At 53.6% G+C, this 20,719-nt stretch overlaps 2 protein-coding genes across 12 annotated transcripts in view; one reads left to right on the forward strand and one right to left on the reverse strand.

Annotated features, from left to right (window-relative positions):
* Positions 1–4,670, forward strand: part of CEP164 (centrosomal protein 164) — a 29,740-nt gene extending 25,070 nt beyond the window's left edge. For 7 of the 9 annotated variants that reach the window (XM_039564789.1, XM_039564791.1, XM_039564792.1 and 4 more), the window contains 5 exons: positions 9–123; positions 625–972; positions 1,363–1,429; positions 1,697–1,813; positions 2,631–4,670. In XM_039564789.1, coding sequence (XP_039420723.1) covers positions 9–123; positions 625–972; positions 1,363–1,429; positions 1,697–1,813; positions 2,631–2,730 — 747 coding nt within the window. In that variant the 3' untranslated portion in view covers positions 2,731–4,670. Of the gene's footprint in view, positions 1–8; positions 124–624; positions 973–1,362; positions 1,491–1,696; positions 1,814–2,630 lie in introns of those variants that run through there. The other 2 variants (XM_039564786.1, XR_005603624.1) reach the window with 2 other exon arrangements.
* A 6,713-nt stretch (positions 4,671–11,383) lies between these two features.
* Positions 11,384–20,719, reverse strand: part of DSCAML1 (DS cell adhesion molecule like 1) — a 94,997-nt gene continuing 85,661 nt past the window's right edge. For 2 of the 3 annotated variants that reach the window (XM_039564783.1, XM_039564784.1), the window contains 13 exons: positions 20,464–20,617; positions 20,161–20,278; positions 19,900–20,063; positions 19,634–19,732; positions 17,844–18,032; positions 17,473–17,760; positions 17,229–17,384; positions 17,078–17,108; positions 16,612–16,730; positions 16,327–16,479; positions 15,936–16,130; positions 15,243–15,554; positions 11,384–12,251 (listed from right to left, as the gene is read on the reverse strand). In XM_039564783.1, the coding sequence (XP_039420717.1) occupies positions 11,797–12,251; positions 15,243–15,554; positions 15,936–16,130; positions 16,327–16,479; positions 16,612–16,730; positions 17,078–17,108; positions 17,229–17,384; positions 17,473–17,760; positions 17,844–18,032; positions 19,634–19,732; positions 19,900–20,063; positions 20,161–20,278; positions 20,464–20,617 (2,433 nt within the window). In that variant the 3' untranslated portion in view covers positions 11,384–11,796. The remainder of the gene's footprint in view (positions 12,252–15,242; positions 15,555–15,935; positions 16,131–16,326; positions 16,480–16,611; positions 16,731–17,077; positions 17,109–17,228; positions 17,385–17,472; positions 17,761–17,843; positions 18,033–19,633; positions 19,733–19,899; positions 20,064–20,160; positions 20,279–20,463; positions 20,618–20,719) is intronic. The other variant, XM_039564782.1, reaches the window with a different exon arrangement.

A 20,719-nucleotide genomic window follows, 5' to 3' on the forward strand; every position in this document is an offset into this window, starting at 1 on the left:
CTGACCAGCTCTCAGATGAAGACACGCTGAAGAGTTCTGCATGCAAGAAGGTGGTGACTTTTGATCTGAGCACCTCTGAGGATACAAACAGCACGTCCAGTGGGAATCTGGGCCAGTCTAAATGTAAGTGCCCAATTTGTGAGGCTCTAGGCCTATTCTGCCTTTCCGTCTCACCTCTCTGATGTCCCTGTTCTCATTTTGCTCAGTTGTGTCCAAGGCAGGTGTGGTCTCTGTGGCTGGGACTGCTCCGTGTACCACACCTGATTGCAAAACCTTGTTTCCTGCCTGTCGTGGCAGATAAGAGGGATGGGATCTGTGAGCGAACCTGCCTTTTAAATCTCCATGGATTATAAAATCTCTCTGATTTCCCTCTGATCCTGCAGAGCTGTATTGCTCTTCTGCAGGAGTCTGAGCTTCCCCTTCCCTCACATCCATGGCAGGAGAAGCTGCTGCAATTCCAATTCCCTCTCTGCTGCTTGTGCTTTTTCTTGGGCTTTGGTTGCCTGTAGCTGGAGTTGTGCTGGGGGAAGAAGGGCAGGAAGGCAGGAGGGTCGGGTTGCTTGCACAAAGGCTGCTCTTGTTAGGGCTTGTCCATGACCCCTTTTTTCCCCTTTCTTCCTTCAGCTGACTTGGGAACGGATTTCTGGCCCGTCCTCCAGAAGGACAAGATCCAGCACCTGAGAGACTCCGTGCAGAGTATCACCAGTGAGCTGAACGGGGTCCTGGGCGTGCTGGACTCCCTGAGCCATCACCAGACTCCTCTGTTCACCTCCACAGCCCGCGAGGGCATCGCTCTTCCCACGTACTGCTCCAGCGGAGGCCTGCGCGGGGGCACCTCCCTGGGGAACCCCCCCAGGGTGTCTCCCCTGGACCAGTGGGCCTGGAGCAGAAGCGGGCTCAGCTCCAGTTATTCCATCTCAGGGCAGTCAGTGGATAACATGCTGACAGAGAAGTGGCGCAAGTATTTCCCAGGCGAGTCTCCTGGCCGTAACCCACCTGCTTGCTGCCTCCCACCTCTGATTTTGCAGCCCTGCGAGTTCTGTCCCAGCTTCCAGTGCTGGGAAGGGGGTGGGTGCACGGGTGCTGCTGGTAGGAAGGGTGCTGATGGGATGAGGGATGAGAAGCTCATTCCAGAAGTGCAGCATGTGGCTGATCCTGTCATCCTGCTTTTTAATACTCACCCAAGAAAGCAGCAAAAGAGGAGCCAGCCCTCTCCACCGGGAGCCTCCTCCCAGTGGCACGTAGGGATCTCCCTCTGTTCCCTTGGTGTCCTTGTAGGGACAGCGTGTCTGTGGTGCAGGAAAGCAAATGCACCCAGCTACGTGGGTTTTGTGGGGTTTATATTTAATGCCTGTTTTCCAGGTGGGTTCTCGTCACTCGGTGGGAGTCCTGTGCCCCTGGACAGCAAGCTGGGATATGTCTCTGCAGAGTAAGGGTCTTCCTTGAGATGTTTCATTGTGCTGCTGTTGTTTCTCTGCAGTGATTGTTAGGTCAGTTATCACATAACAAGTAGATAACAATTTGATAAAAACTATGAATTACTTATTTAGGAGAAAAGTCAAACTATCAGTATATATATTAGAGGAGGTGGTTTTTTTTTTTTCCAGCAGCCCTTCACTTTCTTATCTCTGGGATCATTTCTGCCCAGACCTCTTTTTTTCCCCGCTTATCCCCTCTCTCTCTCTCACTGCTACAGTGAACAAGTCCGGCTCTTCCAGCATTCCAAGTTCCGTGAGCCAGAGAAGAGGAGTATTGAGGGGATGATTGAGAGCAACAAGAAATGGCTGGAAGGCTTCAAGAAGGATTCCAAAGCGTATCTTTTACCTGGGTCTGGTTTTTAATTCCTGCAGTAGGTAGGAGGAGGTGGCAGAGGAGGGGTGTACAACCAAGTATTGAACAGTGATTCTGAGGCCTTGGCCTCCATTTCGGTGCCTGGTTCTGCAGAGTGTGGTGTTCAGCAGCTGGAGCATGAGTGTGCTGCTCTTCTGAGCTGTACTGGACTGAGGAAGTTTCCCTTCCTTTCCCTGGTTGCTCTGTGGTGCTCTTTAGTGATGCTGCTCTGCTGTAAAGCAGCAGTTTGAGCTGGGAATGTGAGGATTTAAAAATGTGGACCAAATAGTGCAGAAATGGAGGATGGGGTGGGGAAGAAGGGAGTCTGGTTTTGCAGGCCATGGATGGAGCCCTTGGCCACAGGCAGACCCTGCTGAGGAGGTGAGGGCACCTGGAGATGTGTGGACTGGACACATTGTGGGGCAGGGAGGGCTGGGCTCCCCCCCAGGCTCTCTCCAGCTCTGTTTTGAGGAATTTTGTGGCATGAGGCTGGATCCAGAGAGCAAGACCTCTCTGTGCTGTGAGCAGGGATGCTCCCAGGCTGTGTGGTACCAGCCTTGTGCTGGGGCTATTGGTGTCTCCTCAGTGTACACTGATATTAGCAGCAAATCCCTGGGGCCTCTGTGCTGTCCTGAGCATGGTGTGCCTCTGAATTCCCTAATCCCCCTCTAATTCCATTTGACTGGGATGCAGCAGGCTAAATACAGCCTGTGTGCACAGGACTGGCTCAGTACCTCGTACCTGTCCTGTCTGTGCTCATTCCTGCTGTAAGCCAGGCTTTTCCTTCACCCAGCTGCCAGACCTCTTTCCCTGCAGTCGCAGAAGTGCCCAGGCAGCAGCCCCAGCCTCCTCCAGCTGGGACTGGATGAAAACAGAGAGATCAAGGTGTACCACTACTGAAAGGTGGGATTTTTCTCTGCAGGGATGGTGGGGAGACCTGTGCAGTCTCCCCATGATGGGCTGGGCTTTGGTGATGCCCACCCAGGCACCTCCACTGTGTCTGTGTGCCATGTCCTTGAAACTGTGTGTTTTTGCAAGAGAGTGGAGGAAGGAGGAAGAGAACTTCCCAGGCGGATTCTTCTAATCCTGTAATGTGTCCAAATATACTTTATAGACTGTTTAATCCAGCGGTGACATATCAGGGCTTCAATAAATCAACATTTCCCTCATTAGTATTCCAGCGATGGCGAGGCAGAGCTGTGAATCACAGAGGACTTTGAGTAACTGGTCAAGGGGGAGGATGTGAATCCAGCTGAGGCTCTGCTGGAGGAAATGTGTCAGGAAATGAGCCTGCCCTGATGCCCAGCAAATGCTCCGTGGCAGGTGGGCCATGTCAGGTGGCCTCTGGCATGTGGGAGCAGCGGAATGGCTGCAGAGTCTGGGGATAAAATCAGGGAATGACACGTTCTGGCTCTTCGGGAATGTTCTGCTTGTTTGGGGTGGAAGCAATGGGAACTGAGCCAAGAGTGGTAGATCTGGATGAGCTCTCCCTGCTCCTCTCACGCCAGGCTGGCCAGAGCTGTGCAGCAGAGCAGCTGCTGGAGCTCTGCTCCTGTGTCACAGATGCGCTGATGGCAGCGGGAGCAGGGATGGCAGGAGAGCACGGGGAGTGGCTGCTGGTGCAGGCACAGCTGAGGAGCTCCTGTGAATGCTGAGACAGCCCCACCTGCGTCCTCCCATGCCCTGGGGAGAGGGATCCAGAGCTCGGATCACAGCTGGGATCTCTTTCCATGCATGGGGCTGGGGAGCCCTGCCATAAATCCTGGAGCCTGGTCTTGCTGCTCCTGCAGCAGCTCTGCAGTAATCCTGGGAGAGCAGGGATGTGGGAAGACTGGAGAGTGGCTGAGGAGTTGGCATGAGCAGCTCCTGGACCTCAGCTGTGACCCAGTGCTTCGTGGCTGTGCTCATTGGGTGCTGTGATATTCCTATGGAAAGGCTGTATCCAGAGGGTATCCCAGCCCTTGGGGATGCTTGGAATTGGAAGGGGTGACGCTCTACCCAGCGGGGAGGAGTCAGGCTTTCGTGGGAACCTGGTATTTGGTTGTCTTTGTCAGTATTTCCTCCGAGCTGACTCTAAATATTTTATGCTTTAAAAAGCTGCCGAGCCACTCGCCCGTTCTGGCTGACGAGGACGCTGCACTTCAAGGGAGCCCATCTGTGAGAAACCATCTTCAAAGCCTTTCTCCTGAGACAGCTGGTGGGGGGAGGCTCTGAAGCTGCTGCCCCCCACCCCCTGTGCTGCGTGAGCCCCTCGGGTGGGTGAGGATGGGCAGTGGGGGAGGCAGAGCCCCCCTGCTCTGCTCCCCGGGTGCTGTGTGCTGGCACACACCGTGAGCCTGGCACGGGGATGTTTACATGCAAATAGAGATATATTTTTGATGAACATCATTTTAAAACTCTTAAGAATGTATGTTGGTTTTTTTGTTTTTTTTTTTTTCCTTGCTGATTTTTCTTAGAATTTTTGTAATTATTCAACCAGCCTTATTCCTTCCTAGGAAAGAAGGGATCAAAACACGGGTATCCCATCTCCTGTTGGATTGCACAAACCCCTTCCTGTAGGGATTTTGCTTTTAGTTTGCTGGATATTCAGGGGACACATGGCAGTCCTTCCAGTCAGGGGTTTTAGAAGGGACCCTGCAGTTGTGGCTTGCTGTGGCCAAAGCCATATCACTGAGTCTGTTCTGTGTTTTGGGAGAAGCATGGATTAGTGGTGCAGAGAAATGCCAGTTTTTTTTACAATAACTTGGTTTGAAACATGCTCCTTTTTCCTGTTAAAACCTGGGATAGCAGCTGTGTCTGGTTTTGTATAAATTAAATCAACATGAGCCTGTTTTGTATGATGGTGGTGGTTGTCACTCTGTTTTGTTGTAGCTGGATATCCAGCTGTACTTACCTCTCACATCTCCCCTTGCTTGTCTCTGGGCTCTCTCACGTTTTGTCTTATCGAGGTCATTTCTGGCAGTTCCCAAGACCACTTAAGCTCGCTGTGGCTTTGTTGCCATTATTCTTTTAAGTATCTGGACAGGGTAGCAAATGCAAAGTCAGAGAGAAAGCTAAAATCCAAAACTAGAAAATGAAAACAAGGTATTGCTCTGGCAGCTTGGGATCTGTTAAAAATGTCTCACTGCAGATTGGCTGTTTTTGCTGATTTCCCATGGGTTTGGGAGCAGCCAGGAACTGCCCCAGCAGCGTGCTGGGTGCTGCTGGGATCGCTGAGTAACGCTCTCACCAGGAATTAGGGAGGATTGGTGATGAGCTGTTCTCTTCCCATGACTTGTTCCCATCTCCTGCTCTCCTCCTGCCAGCAGCCTGTGGGAGCTGGAGGGGCTGGTGAGACACAGGGGGAACAGGAGGACAGCACACGCTGTCCAGGCAGGCGCTTTTTGGGACAAGTCTCCTACCCCTCTGCTGGGCAGTTCTGAGACATCCCAAATCCCATCTGGAGTGTGGAATCCTCCTGGGTGTGCTGTGATCCTGCTGAGATCATGCAGAGCAGGTGTGAGCCCAGGCTGGGCTGTGCAGCTCTGTCCGTGCTCCCTGACATGCCTGGGTAGGAGGAGCAGAGGATTTGCCTTTCCTGGAATGCCAGCGCTGTCTGTTGGAGAAACTCAGCGATTAGAGGAGCAAAAGGGCAGCGCCCGGATTACTTCACCGAGCTGAGCAGGGGCTGTAAGCTCCTTACGGGGCTTGGCCTGTGCCTGCCCAAGGAGGGACAGCTCAGTCCTGGCTGTTTGGAGGTCCCGGCGTGCTGCTCCCAGAGCTGAGGCTCCCCGGGACGGAGGCAGCCCTCGCACAGCCCAGCCATGCTGGGCACCCTGATGACAGCGCTGTTCTTTGTGGTGAGGGCGGTCAGACAGGTGAGTCCGGAGCGTTTATTGCTGCCGTGGTATTCTCCCCTGCCTGGGGCTGCTCTCTGTTGGGGCAGGGAGGGGAGGCAGCAGTTTCTGCTTGCTCTGCTGGGAATGGCCTTCTGTGCCTCCTAAACCACCCTGGGCAGCAGGGCTGGGAGCTCTGTGGGGCCGGTGTTGCCCGTGGGCTGTTGATGAGTGATGGGGGAGGGTTGTGATCTCTGGTGATGATTGTGGCTGAGCAGCTCTTTCTGTTCCTCTTCCTCTCCTGTCCTCTTCCCTGCTTGAAAAACCCTCCCTGTGTGCAGCTGGGGACCAACCTGTTCCGTGAGGAGCCCCTGCCTTACCTGGTGTACCAGCCCCTGCCCTGGCAGATCCAGTGTGTGTCCCAGAGCCGCCGCACCAGCCGGGACAGCGAGGTGAGGGCTGCTGGCAGTGCCTGCTGCAGGGGCAGCTGTGAGCCAGGCAGCCTGGAGGTGTAGGCAAGGGGGAAATGTAATGCCAGCAGGGCAGGGTAAGCTGGAAAATGTTGGAGAGGTATTTGCAGACAAACTCAAGCTTATTTTTAGAAATGGAAATATCCCCTGGAAGACCTGGCAGCCCAGGAGCTGCAGGTTCACGGTGTTGGGGCTGTCTCCTTACTGGTTTGAAATGCAGGTCTGGTGAGGATAGCCTGTGCCAACATCCATCCATGCACTGGAGCATCTCACAGCTCTGAGTTTGGATGCAAAGCTATTTCCTGCCTCTCCTTGGAGGTCTTTTCATAAATGCAGATTAATTAATCAATAGTCTTTAAGGGAATAGCAGTAAGCATGTTCCAGTTTCATGAAGGGAATGGACAGTGGAAAGCTTCCCAGTTAGCCTGAAAGGGACCGCCCTCACTGCCTCTGCCTGGGATAGAACTAACTTTTCTTTTATTTCTCTATCTTTCTAGAGAGGCAGGGACTCCCGGCACAACAGCATCTACTCGCTTTCTGGAGAGAAAGGTGAGTGTGGAGCAGGCAGGGAGGCAACAAAAGCCCAAATCAGCACAAGTGATGAGTGAAACTCGTGGCTGGGACTGTGGATGCAGCAGAAGAGCAGGCATTGCAATACCTGCATCCTTCTTGGCCTCTTTCTCATTCCACAAATCTGTGACATTATTAAGGGGTATTTGATGGTGAGATATTTGTTAACGTGTGTAGCATCAGCCAGTGAAGGTCCCAGTGGTGCAGGGCTGAATATATAACCCCACCTGTGTGTCTGTGCTTCCCTCTCCCAGGAAACCTGCCCTCAGGTGGGGTCATACTCATGCTGTCCCATAAGACAGCCCCTTTCCCCTTGTTCTGAGAAAACCACCTGGAATTCACTCCCCTCTTCTCTTTGGTCCCGTCTCCGAGGCTCTGCAGTGCTCAGCAAAGAGGATTGGAGCCGTTCTATTCTTGGTGCCAAGCGGATAACAGGCGGTGGGGGCCGGGGCTGGCATCCCTCCTCATGGCCCAGGAGCTCTGCCCAGCCTGGGTGCTGAGCTGGGGGTTTCACTGCAAATAGGTGCAGGTCTGGGGCTGCCAGTGGCTGAGCCCCTCGGGCAGGTGAGTTTGTGGCAGAGCTGCACGGCCGGGGCTCACCCTGCCAGTGCCCAGCAGTGCCTGTCCTGAGCCTCTACCCCTGGACTTGGGCAGGATTCACAGCTGACAGTGTCTTGGTGAGCAGGGCAGGGAGGAGCCCACCCCTTCCTTTTATTTATCTTTTTACTCTGGAGTTTCTCTCAGGCTGTGGAGGGGAAATGAGTTCAGGTGACAGCAGTGTGTTTATACAGCAGCATCTGGCCCCAGGATTCCTGATGGCTGCTCGGGGGGCGCTTAGCGGTGACACACTGGCTTAGAGGAGCACTGCTGAGTGGCTTTGATGCAGTTCCTGTTGAATTCCAGAATACTTCCCTAATGCCACATTAAGCGGGAGTGGGGAGGGCTCCCATTTGTCAGTGTGAGAGCTTTATTGCTGCGCAGGGCCGGGCTTTTTTCTAATCTTATTTGTGTGTGCGAAAGTAAGTGAGCATCGTACGTGGTGATTAAACGTGGGGAAGCTGCGGCCTTCGGGGAGTGGAGCTGTGTAAATATAGAGGGCTTAGCACTGCCAGGGAGGCTGGGCTTTGCTTTGCCTCCCATTCCCTGCTCCTTCTGCCCTGGAGATGTCCCTGTGAGCCAGTGGAGTTGTGGTTTCATGCCATGAGCTCTCCAGCAAGGACAGCTGTCCTGTCTGAGGAGTGGGGAGGACACTGATGCCATGGGGGTGATGCCAGTGCCCTGCCCTGGTCCGAGTTCAGGACTGCTGGCACTCTCTGTGCTTACTGTGATGCTCTGTTGCCCCTGCAGGTGACGTGACCCCTGATGCCAGCAAGGAGAGCAAGGTCACTGACCGTTCTGAGAGGGCAGCCATCACCATCCAGACCCACTTCAGGAGGTACCAGCAGCAGAAGCAGAAGAAGTAGCCACAGCAGCCGCCTGTGGCCTGCACTGTCCCTCCGGTTCATCTGTTCGGTATCCCAGAGACATTTGGGGCCATGGTCACTGTGAACCTGCCCCCATACATAGCTCCTGGTGCAGGTGTAGGTTCTCTGCCCTTGTGTTGGTGCTCACAGGGAGTTCTCTGTCCCGCTCAGTCCTTCCCCAGACAGCATCACTTTGTGGGCCAGGTTACAGCTGGTGAGGGGCTGTTGGGGACAGGACACAGAGGGTGACAGCACATTTGGGAGCCTTGGCCAGCCCTTGGGTTGTGCTGTGAGCTCCAGCAGGGAGTCCTGCACAGCTGAGGCTGGTTGTGCTGGCTGGTCACTGCCCAGCTGGGCCTTGTTTCATCCCAACAACCCCAATAACCCTCCCCTGTGTCTCCACCTCCTCCTCCACTCTGCCTCTGGAGCCAGGTAGAAAAGCTGCCTTTGTCCCCTGCTCTGTCCGGCTGCAGAGTGGCCAGCGTGGTGTCCAGGGGCCAGCCTGGAGCGGGACCTTGCCAAGGGAATGTGCTGCAGGCCGTGAGGGGAGCAGGAGGTGAGCTGTGAGCTGCTCTTACCTTTTCTAGGGGAGAACTGGTTGGGGTGTCCTGGTTCCAGAGCGGGCACTGGGTGGGGCTCTGTCCTGGGGCTGGCCCCACTGTCCTTCCCGAGACAGCCCTCTGGTAATGCTGGCTTTGGGCTTGGAGCCCACCCAGACCGCTGGCCTGGCCTTCTGGTGCAGCAAAGCTGAGCAGAGACCTGGTTCTCCCAGGCTGGCAGGGACGGGACCCCAGGAGTGTTTGGGCATGAACAGCTGTTCCTGAGTGCTGGTGTCTGGAGTTCTGGAGAAAGGGAATAGGAAAGCCCTGAGCTCTGGGCCAGCAGAGGAGCAGCAGGTTTTGCTGTGAGGAGGTGCTGGGGGGGTCTGTGGGAAGGAGCAGGACATGGAGGAGCTGCTGGCTGTGACCAGGGCTGCTCCGAGTGTGTGTGCTGTTGGATTTTCTGTGCAGAGCTGCTCAGCTGTGTCCGGGGAACCCTTTATTGTCCTCTCCAGGCATAATTACCCTCAGCCTTTCTTACCAGGACTCTGCCCCCAGCTGTTCCTACTTACCATCAGCTTGGGGGTTTTGTTGTCTGGGCTTGGTTGTGGTGGTACCCAGTGCTGGTGGCTCTCCTCTGGAGCTGGTTCTGGAAGGTGTTTGTGGCAGGGAGCCCAGGGTCTGGCTGGAGTGCTGTGCAAGGCAGCTGGTAAAGCAGACCTGAAACAAAACTCTGCTTTTCTGAGCTTGATGGCTTCTTATCTGTTTGCTGTTGGAAGGCAGAACTGGGCTGGCATGGCCTGAATGGGCTGTTCTCCTTCAAACCCTGCTGTGGTGAAGGGCAGGGGGGTGGTGGGGCCTCACAGGGGCGTGCTGGAAACTCGTCCTGTGTTGAGCTGTGTAAGGCCAGGGCTTGTGGCTGCTGGGGAAGGGAAGGGAGGGAATCCTTGCTGAGATGTAGAAGGAAATCTGTACTAGCCAATTCCAATAAAGTTGTATTAATCTCTGTTAATCTGTTCCTCTTTTTATTTTGCTAATCTGCTTACTCTCGCAGCTGAACATGCTTGCCTTTTCTTGCCTCTTCTATTTTTAATTCTGTTTTCCCCTTCTGTTTCTATTCTAAGCCTGAGGTTCGTGTTTTGGAGGTGCTGCCTGGCCGTGACCCTGCTTTAAGGGCTGGGCACTTGGTTTGCTTTAAAACCTGTATTATGTAATGGTTTATAAATCATACGTGCTCTGATGCCTCCCCACCAGCCCCTTTCCACATGGGATGTTCCTTGGCAGAGGTTGGCTCTGAGTGGTACCTGAATAATGGCCAAAAATTATAAAAAATGGGCACAAGAAATTGTCTTAGCAGCTTGTTTCTCAAGCCCCAGAGGTGAACAGCTGCCAGGCTCTGGCCAAGGCCCTTCCAGCTCTGCAGGATTCCAGGAGTTATCTTAGTTAGGGAGAACCAGATGGCAAAGGAGGATCTGCTGACCAGTGTGCCAGCAGGCTGGGAAGGGTGCTGTAATGCTGCATGTGGAAGCTGCACTAACATCACTGTATTTGCATGTCATTTTAATTTGGCTACGTCAATTAAAAAAAAAATCAAGGAGAGAGGTTGAAAAAATGACCTCTGCAGCACTTGATTATAGCTGATGAATTAAACCCTGTCAAGAGTGGAAAAAAAAGAGAGCAGTATAAATCTGTGTGTAGATGCTCCAACTGCTGCTTTGAGTTAAAATAGGAAATGTATCTGTAAAGAAAGAGCTGGAACCAGTTGGTAACAAGCATAGATGGGAAAGTGATGAAAACTTGTGCTTATAAATTACAGGAACTAAGGAAATGAAAGTGCAGTTAGTTAATTAGACCTCAGGTAGCACCAGAAGCTCCTCAGAATGGTGAGGTTCTACTTTGGGTAACTAAAACAAGAGTTAATAATGACCTGAGCTATATTTTGCCTTTGGAGCAGGTAAGGAGGGCTGGCAGCCCCAGAGCTTCAGGTGCTCTTGCTTTCACAACCTTTTATGAAAGGGGAAGGTAGAACCTGCCTTTCTTTGGTCTGATATTGGTGTGGCTGGTGGTGAAAAAGGGGAAAATAAGAACAAATTATGGTGTGGGGCAGGGCTGGGTCTCACTGTGTTTCTCTGTGGTCTCCTGGGGCACCTGTGCAGTGCTGTGCTGCCCTGTGCCATGATTCACCACGATTCAGGGCACTGTGCTGGATTCACCAGGATGTGTTTCAGCTGTGACAGAGGACAGTGGTGCCACTTCTGCTCCCACGTGGGGCTGTGACACATCCCAGGGAAGGACATTCTGCTTCAAGGAGTTGCTGTGCCTCGCTGGATGCTGGATCCCATGCTGGAGCCACCCTGTGCTTACCTTGAGCTGCCAGAGCTCTGCTGTGGCTCACGAGGGTTTGGGCAGCTGTCCACCCCTCTGGATGAGCTGGACCAGGCTTCCTGTTTGGCACCATGGTTCGTCCTGGGCTGGAGCTGGGCTGTCCTGCTCTGCAGAACCATTCCCAGGACCTTGCTCCTGTTCCTGACCCTCCTCCTGCCCCATGGCTCTGCAGGTTGGGTACATGCCTTATTATTCTTCAATATTTAACCCCATGTCTTAGTATTTCTGTACCCTCCCACTCCGTTCTCCTGCTCTGTCCTGCCCCACCCCTGCTCTGCCTAATTCCCTGCTCGCTTAACAAACGCCCCATGTATAAACATAACCTTTATTGCACACAGCGCTGGGTTTTTTTTCATAGAAAAAGGTATTAACACATAAGCATTTGCAAATTGAAGCAACTCCTGCTGTTTTCAGAACAGTAAAATAGCATGCAATGTCTCGGAGACGTTCCTTTTTTAAAACCACCGACAAGATCAGGGAGAGAAAAGAAAAAAAAAAGTCGCTGAGTCTTTCCTTGTGCCCCTTTCAAAATGATGTGAAATATATATATATGTTTACATATATATTATATTTTTAAATCTGTAACATCAAATTCTTTGTGCCCTGGTTTCTTTTTCTGTTCGGAGAAGAAGAAAATAGCTTCATTTATACAAAAGAGTCTGTTATGTACAAGTTTGTTAATTAAATATAAACGGCGCGGGGAAACGAGCAGCATCCGGCGGCCCTACACCAGCGTGTAGGACTTGGAGTAGGCTCCGGCGCCCTGTTTTTGAGACCTGCCTACCCCCGACGTGCTCATCTCCAGCAGTGAGTCCCTGGAGCCCCCCACTTTGGAGTGCGTGGGCACCCGCGCCTCGGCGGCTGCGGCAGCCACGGGGGGCTCGGCAGCCACGGGGGGAGCCGGGGCGGCGCTGGCGGCGGGCGCGGGTGCAGGACCCGCCGGGCCGGGCATGGGGAGAGTCCTCTGAGGTAAGGTGGTTGCGGCGGAGGCCGGGGGAGGCAGCCCCAGGGGTTTGGCGCCGGGCTCCAGCGTCATGTGCCGGGCCTGCGCGTGGTACGCCCGGGCCAGGTTGCGGATGGAGGCTTCCCGTGGTGGCACCACCGGGCACGGCTCGTGCGCGTCGGGCTTGCGGAAGAAGGCCTCCGACTTGACGTACAGCGGGAGGTTGCAGTAGTCACCTGCCAAGGGAAGAGCAGGCAGGTAAGGCTCTGGAGGGACCCTCCTGCCACCCACCGTGTGGCCGTGTCGGTGTTGTGCGACAGAGAACGCGTTGGGCTATGGAAAACGTGTTGTTCTATTGATACAGAACGTGTTGGGCTACGCAGAACGCGTTCTATTGAGAGAGAACACATTGGGCTATGGAGAACACGTTCTATTGAGAGAGAACACATTGGGCTACGGAGAACACGTTGTTCTATTGAGAGAGAACACGTTGGGCTACGGAGAACCTGTTGGGCTACAGAGAACACGTTGTTCTATTGAGAGAGAACACATTTGGCTACAGAGAACACATTGTTCTATTGAGAGAGAATGATTTGTGCTATGGAGAACGTGTCGGGCTACAGAGAACATGTTGTTCTATTGAGAGAGAACGTGTTGTGCTATACAGAACAGGTCCCACTACGGAGGGAGATGCGTTGTGCTCTAGAGAACACATTGTGCTCTAAAGAATGTGTCACATCACCAGCCCAAAATGGTCCCGCTCCCTGCAACGCGCCTGGGATGCAGCTCTAGCGCTGAATGCTGTACGTAATGTCCTGTAATGGATCATAATGTTAATTGTGGATGGATCACATGCATCACAATTAAATGGATCATAGTGGTAATTGTATAATGCTAAATGTACAGAGTGATAAATACTATAACGTGATGTAATACTGAATATACAGTGTTACTATATAAGAGTCATAGGGTGATGCTAAATGTCTGACGCAGGCACAGCGCCCATTCTGTAAAGTACAGTGGGAAATACTCCTCGTACTCTGTGTCCTGCCTGTCCCGGCAGGGGGATGTGGTGTGTCATACATCAGGCTTTACTCTGCCAAGGTGAGTGGCTGTGCTGCCATAAACAACAGATTCTGCTGTGTTGTGTTATGGCATCATCTATAGTTAGTGCCTTAATTTAAGGGTTTTATGTCTATGTATGGATAAGACCCCGTGTTGTTATGTTGGCTGTTATCAGTGTTACAGGGTTTTATTTCTGTTCTATTACACTGGTGCCTTTGTGTTCTACAGCATCACCTCCAGCTGTAGGGCCTTAATTTACAGATTTATATTGTCCATAGATGTAAAACCCTGTTATTGGTTTGCCTTTTATATTTGCAATATATAACACCTGTATCCATAGAGCATTACTGCCTTAATTGTATATATTGTGCAGTGTGTTCTGTAAGGGCACATTCCTCTCTTCACAGGAGCTGTAGGGAATGCACTGCAGGATCTGTGGTGTTAGTATGGGATACAGCACAGACAGATATAGGATTGTATATGATAATACCTTAATTTCAGGATTTATGGTTACGTGTGTATATATATACACATTTTACATAAAAATATAATTTTTATATTAAAATACATACTATTTATATAGATATACACATGAATCTATGTATAACTATGTAAAAATGTATATATAAGTATACATAAACCTGTTTATAAATATAGAAATTTCTCTATAAAAATAGAGAAATTTCTATATAAACCATAAATTTATATATCAATATATATAATTTTATATTAGGACTATATAAATTATGTGTGAAATATATTCATATATGTATATGTTTTCATATTAAAAATATATTGCATCTATACAAGTTTTTATATAATATATATTTATATATAAATCTAAAACATATTTTAATATATTTATATATATATAAGGCCCCTGCATTATTATATTGTCTCTTACAGGTGTTGTATTGTTATATTTGTGTTATTATAGCAATATTGCCTTAAATCTTGTATGCTTTGTAATAGGTTCTGTAAATTCCATTTTTTATAAGGTTACAATGCTGTAACCTTAATACTCTCTGTGCTATTTAAACTATACCATAAAGATACGTGGTCTAACTTGCAGAGAAAGATGGTCCCATTATAGTGTGGTCTAGGATCAGTAAATAAATTAACTATCAATTCCCACCTATGTATTTTTAAAATATCTTCCAGGTATTGTTCTGAGGTCATGGGGGGTGGGGGATTGTCGGGGTTCTGGCACTGAGGATAGGGAAGGAATACTGAGGAATACCAAGGAATACTGATGAACCCTAAAGCATGGAGAGAAATACTGATAAACACTGAGGAATACTAAAAACAAGGGGGGGGAAATACTGAGAACAGCAAAGAATGGGGAAGGTACTGAGGGTCTTGGGGCCAGTGCTGAAACATGGGGGGGGAATAACAAGGAATAACTGACAGATATTAAAAAACGGTAACAAATACTAAGGAAGGGGAAGGAAGAAAAAAGAATAGCCAGGGATACTGAAAAATGGGAAGGAACTCTGAAGAAGGGAAAGGCATACTAAAAAACCACCAAACCAAACATTAAAAATAGAAAGGAATTAGGAAAGAACAATAACGAATGCTAACAAATAGGAAGGAATACTAAGGAATGGGAAGGAACAGTAAAGAGTAGCCAGGGATACTGAAATATGGGAAGGAATAATTAAAAAAACATGGGAAAATAGCAAGGGGTGTGGAAAGAACAGTAAGGAATGCTAAGGAATAGGAAGGAATACTAAAGAATGGGAAAGAAGAGTAAAAATGTGGGAAAAATACCCGGGAGTGGAGAAAGACTTAAGGAGTGTAAAGGAACACCAAAGAATGAGAATAGTAAAAAATGGGGAAAGAATATTAAAGAGTGGAAAGGAATAGTAAAAAATGGGGAAAGAATATTAAAGAGTGGGAAGGAATAGTAAAATACAGGGGGAAAAATACTAAGGTATGGGAAGGAATCCTAAAGAATGGGGAGAAATACCAAGGAACTGGGAGAAAAAAAATACCAAAGCTTGGGTGGAAGAGCAAGGAATGAGGAACAACATTAAGCAACGGAGAGAGAACATTACAGCATGGGGAGGAAGACCAAGGAAAACAGGACTTGGAAGGCCTCCCAAGGAGGGAGGGCACTGAGGAGGCCAGGCAGGACCCCCCCAGAGCCCATGTGAACCTACTCTTGCTGGCGCGGTGCGGGATGGGCACGGCCACACCCTTGCCCCGCTCGCTGTCCTGGGGCTTGGGCGGGGAGGCGGTGAAGCGGCAGATGCCGGGCTCGGACGGGGTGCTCATGGAGGTCATGCTGTCCGCGTTGTCCGTGGTGCCCGTGGTCATCTGGTCCGAGGAGCTGTCGGAGATGAAGCACTCGGTGATCTCGAACTTGGCGTGCTGCAGCTGCTCCTCCAGCTTGGCGTGCTCGTAGGCGCGCGCCAGCTCCTCGTAGGTGGACGAGGCGCTCTCGGTGGACACCATGCTGTTCCGCCCCTTGTCTGTGGGGAGAGGATGTGTCACCTACCTGGGAGCTCTCCCTGGCACTGGAATGCCTTTTTCCACAGCTGTCCCTGCTGGGATAAACCTGGCCACCTTCGAGGCCAGGTTGGATGGGGCATGGAGCAACCCAGTCTAGTGGAAGGGTGGAACGAGATGAGCAATAAGGTCCCTTCCAACCCAAAACATTTTGGGTTTTTACGATTTTATCTGTCCACAGAACTGGGCACAGCCCTGGCTGTTCAAGGCCACCAATTTGCGGTTCCACAACCCCACTGATAAGTTCTGCAGTCACCCCAAACTCACAGTTTGGGGTCTCTGCGTGCCCCAAAGTAGCAGACCCCTGCCAGCAGCGGTGCCAGGGAGGCTCTGGCCCTGCATACCTGTGTCCTGCGAGAGGCTGGCGCTGTAGCTGTCACTCTCGGTGACCGTGATGCCATGCTGGGAGCCCACTGTCCTCCAGTCCGAGGTGAGGGTCCGCGCGGGGGTGGACGCCTGGCACTTGGTGAGTGTCCACTGGCTGGAGTAGCGGTTGCGGGTGCTGTGTGCAGACTTCACACTCTTCCTTGACACGGGGTCTACGGCATGCAGGTGACAGAGTCACGCAGGGTCCCTCCCACACACAGCCAGGATGCTGCTCCCTCTCCCTGGAGCACTGCCTGCCCCTTCTGCCTTCCCAGCAGCTGCTCTTGGGCCCAGCCAGGGCCGGGGGACAGGTTCCCCCACACCGCGTGTACAACCCCCAGCACAGCCAGCCCAGCCCCACACACTCACTGGTGCCAGGGCGGATGTCGGACATGTCGATGAGGGGCCCCGTGTTCTGGATCAGGGCTGGGTGATGCAGAGAGACGCCCGTGCAGAAGCTCTGGGGGTTCACGGCCTGGCTGAACTCCGTGTCGGTCACCGGGATCGTGGCTTTGTCATCCCCTGGGGGAGGAAGCTGTGGCTCAGACCTCTCTCTAGCCAGGCAATGTGGGCACCTGCTGGCCCACACTCAGCCCGTCCGTGGGACCCCAGCACTCTGGGACACGAGGGGATGGGAGCTTTGCCTGTGCTTACCCAGCTGCTTGATGCCTTCCTTGTCCTCGATGAGGAGCTGCACCCGCGGGATGTCGATGTGCAGTCGGGGGCCCTGCGGGGGCCCCTTCACCGGCGTGTCAAAGCTGCGGTTATTCTTGCTGTGAGGTGAGAGGGGACGCAGACCCGCCCATTACCGGACAGAGCCCCGGCGGCTCCAGCCTGGGACGGGCTGGGGATTGCCACCAGCCAGCCCACCCGGGGCTCAGCTCTGCCCAGGCAAGCTCCAGTGTGGGTGCTGGGACCCTTGGGCAGGCAGGAGCAGCCAGGAGCCCTGGGCTGCTGTGCTACAGAGTCACTGCCACAACCTTCACAGGTGCGAGCCTGAGAGGGTCTGAAACTGAGTGAGGGCTGCACCTGGGCTTAAAAGCAGCCAGGACCACCCCCAGCACCAACTATTCCCCTGCCTGCCCACCCATTCCCAGCCACAGGCAGATACGAGACTCACCTGATCAGCATTTCTGCCAAACTCTTCGCATCTGTGCAGGAGACACAAAAAAACAAAAAGTTTTTTGTAAGGGAGCAGTTTAGGGCCCAATGAGGCAGTCCAGGAACACAATCTGGGGTCCTGTGTGCTGTGCCTCCGAATCCTGTCTCACCTCGAAGCCTCTTCAGTCGCTTCTCCTTCCTCTTCTTGCGGATGATGAAGAGCAGGGCCACTCCCAGCGTGGCCAGGATCACGGGGCAGGCGATGGTGAAGAGCTTCTTCACATCATCACCTTCCCCTTGGGCAGACTTGATGGGGGGGATGGTGCCTAGGGCAGAGCACGGGCAGGTGGGCACTCAGCGCTCCGGGACCCCCCATGTCTGGTGGCATTTCCCCCAGCCCGTGTCCCCACTCACTGCCGTCGTAGTCCAGCGTGGCGAACTGCGTGGTCTCGTTGCCGCAGCCGGCGCTGTTGCAGGCCTTCATGCGCAGCTCGTACCACGTGGCCTCGCGCAGCTCCGTCAGGAACACCTCGCTGGAGCTGTTGGTGCGAAGGCTCTGCCACACCCAGTTGCCCTTGGGCCGGTACTCCAGGACGATGGCGGTGATGGGGCAGCCCCCGCTGCTCCAGCCCTGCAGGTTCAGCCTGGCGTGCGTGGAGTTGATGTGGGTGAAGAGGTGCTGGTCCTTGCTGAAGGAGGGCTCTGTGGGAGAGGAGCTGTCAGGAGGGTGGGGAGGGGACCCCCTTGTCCCCCGGCGGGGCAGGGACAGCACAGGCCAGGCTCACCTCTGCCGTGGGTCTTGGCCTCGATGATCTCGCTGATGCGGCCGGCGCCGACGCTGTTCTTGGCCGCCAGCTTCACCTTGTACCAGGTGCCGCACTTGAGGCTCTCCAGCTTGAAGGAGCGCTCGGAGGAGCTGATGAACACGTCCTTCCACTCCTCGCTGTTGTCCACCGAGTACTGGAGCACAAAGCCTGTGGGAGCAAGGAGCGGGGTCACCTCTGGGCACACGGGCGAGGGGAAGGGGTTCTGGCTGGCACAAAGCCTGTGCCCAAGTCCAGCACAGCCGTGCACTGCCAGGGCACCCATCACACACCAACTCCTGCCCAACTGCACACTCACGAGTGGTGGTGGAAACTGCCTGCTCTGCCCACCACCCAGACCCAGGCAGGAGAAATGGACAAGGAGCTCTCACCCAGAACCTCCTGAGAGCTCTGCCAGCGCCCCTGGTCACACCTCGCCTGCCCCCAGCACCCCAGGATGGCCCCAGTGCTCATTTCCACCTGGGAGTGCATGCTGTGATTGACTGGTGTGAGGCTATAAAGGGAAAGCCGGAATTAAGCAGCTCCCTCAGGAGGCTGCAGGGAAGTTGCTTCTGTCATTGCACACCGCCTCCTCTCCCGTGATGAAGAGTATTAGGAAGCACACTGTGTCCTAGATGAGCAAACCTGTTACGCTGCCATCAGCGGCTGGGCTGGGCTCCCTGGGAGAGCGCAGGGACACAGGGACAGCCCCAAGGGCATCGGGGTGTCCTGGGACAGCACATCCCTGCTGCCCAAGCCGTGCTGACCAAACTTTCCTGGTGCACTGATGGGTTTGGCTATTTTTGCAGGCTATTTAGCCAATTCTCAAATAAAAATAGCAGGGAAGAGTAGGCTTCCTGCCTTGCTGTGTGCATAATGGGCTGCACAAGGCAGAGCTGGCACAACGGCCCCGGTGCCAACAGCACCCAGGTACCATCGTGTCAATGCCAGAGGGTTCACATGAAGGAGCTCTGTGAACACCCAGCTCCAGCTTGGGCAGAGCAGTGGGGACACTTCTCACGCCTTCCCACCGCCAAGGATTCCCTACGGATGGTGACACCAGGACCTTCCCAAGGCCATGGGCACGTGATTCCCAGCGGTGTCAACACCAGCCCCGATACCCCCACACTGCCCACCCTGGTGCCTGCCACTGCTTATTTATTTATTTTGTACATGCGGCGTGTTTTTAATATTTCTAATCCAATTATAACCAAATTTATCAACAGAGTCCGCTGGAGTGAAAGGCTGCTGGCTGGGGAGATTTGCTTGTAATTACTTTCACGCTTTTAATTAATTGTAAGCGAGGTCTCCTTCCTCGCTCCCCGCTCCCCCCTCTGCATGCAGCTGTTTCAACGTATAATTCATGAGATGAATCAGAGCAGAAAGGAGACTTGGGAAAGCTGGGATGCTCCTGGAGCCCTCCCAAAGCCCCCAGCCTGTCAGGGATGCGGGACAACTCCTGCTCTGGTGGGTTCAGAGTGGCACCAATGCCAGGAGACATGGAGCAGCACTGGGGCTGGCCCTGGCCACCTCAGCACCCAATGATGTGCCCTTCATTAACTACCTCAGTCCCTGCAGCTTGTCCAAAACATCTCACAAACCCCTCATCAGGGCTGGAAGCCCCTGCTAAGAGCTCAGAGGCATCAACCTTACTCTGAAGCATTTCTGAGGCATTTTGGAGAGGCAAAAACTGATGTGCAGATACAAAAATGTGGCACAGCATGCCTGAAAACATGTTCCATGAGAAGGGAACCAGTCCCATCACGCCCTACCTCGGATGGAGCTGCCCCCATTGTCCCCAGGGATCCAGGCCAGCGTGATAGACGATGCCGAGGTCTTGGAGACAGTCAGGCGGGGCTGGTCCGGGGGCACTAGGGAGGAGGGAAAGCCCATGAGCACCTCACACATGCAGAGCGCCCCAAACTGTGCCACCCAAAAGTGCCAACGAGACCTTGCAGCCATCCGTGGTCCCGCATGAGCCCCTGGTGCAGGACAGAGCCCGGGCAGCGGGGATGGACACGGAGGTGGGAGCCCTCACCTTGCACCAGCAGGTTGATGATGATGGTGTCGAAGCCCCAGGTGTTGGTGGCAGTGCAGGTGTAGTAGCCGGAGTCCTCGGCTTTCACCGAGCGCAGCACCAGCGTCCCGTTGGCCTGGATCAGGCGGTGGCCATCCACTGTCACCGGGATGGCAGAGTCCTCGCTGCCGGGAGGAGAAGGGGCACATCAGCCGTGTGTGACACAGCCAGGGTGGTGCAGCGGGCACCAGCCCCCGGCACGGCTGGCAGCCCCCTCCATACCTGTCCTTGGTCCACTTGATGGCAGGGACCGGCTCCCCAACGGAGTTGCACGGCAGCCTCACGTCCTTCATCCACGGCGTGGTGACGGTGCCTCCGAAGGAGATGATCTTGGCAGGGGCTTGGGGGCAAGGAGGAGGTCAGCCTGGAGGGCAAGCCCCGTGCGCAGCCCCCCGAGGTGTAAGGAGGCCTGGGACCCCCGTGCTGCCCCTCCTCTGCCCTGGGGTCACCCAGCCGTCGCTTCCCGCGGGCCGTGGGGCAGGGCACAGCAGCGGAGGTGTCCCCCAGGCTGGCAGCCCCCCGTACCTTTGCCCGCAGGCTCGATGGTGACCTTCTCGCTGATGTTGCCGCGGCCGGCGGAGGTGACGGCGGCCACCCAGAGCAGGTACTGCTGGCCCCGGTTCAGGTGGGCGATGCGGTAGAAGAGCTGGTCCGGGCTGGTCTCGTACTCGCTGGGGGCCTGCGGGGAGGCACAGGGGAGAAGGTGAAGCCTCTGTGACACCCTCACCCCATCACCCTCAGACCCCCGACCCCACTGCGGTGCTCCGAGTTTATCCCGAGC

The sequence above is a fragment of the Corvus cornix genome, chromosome 24 (assembly GCF_000738735.6).
Source record: "Corvus cornix cornix isolate S_Up_H32 chromosome 24, ASM73873v5, whole genome shotgun sequence".
In the NCBI taxonomy this organism is placed as follows: domain Eukaryota; kingdom Metazoa; phylum Chordata; class Aves; order Passeriformes; family Corvidae; genus Corvus; species Corvus cornix.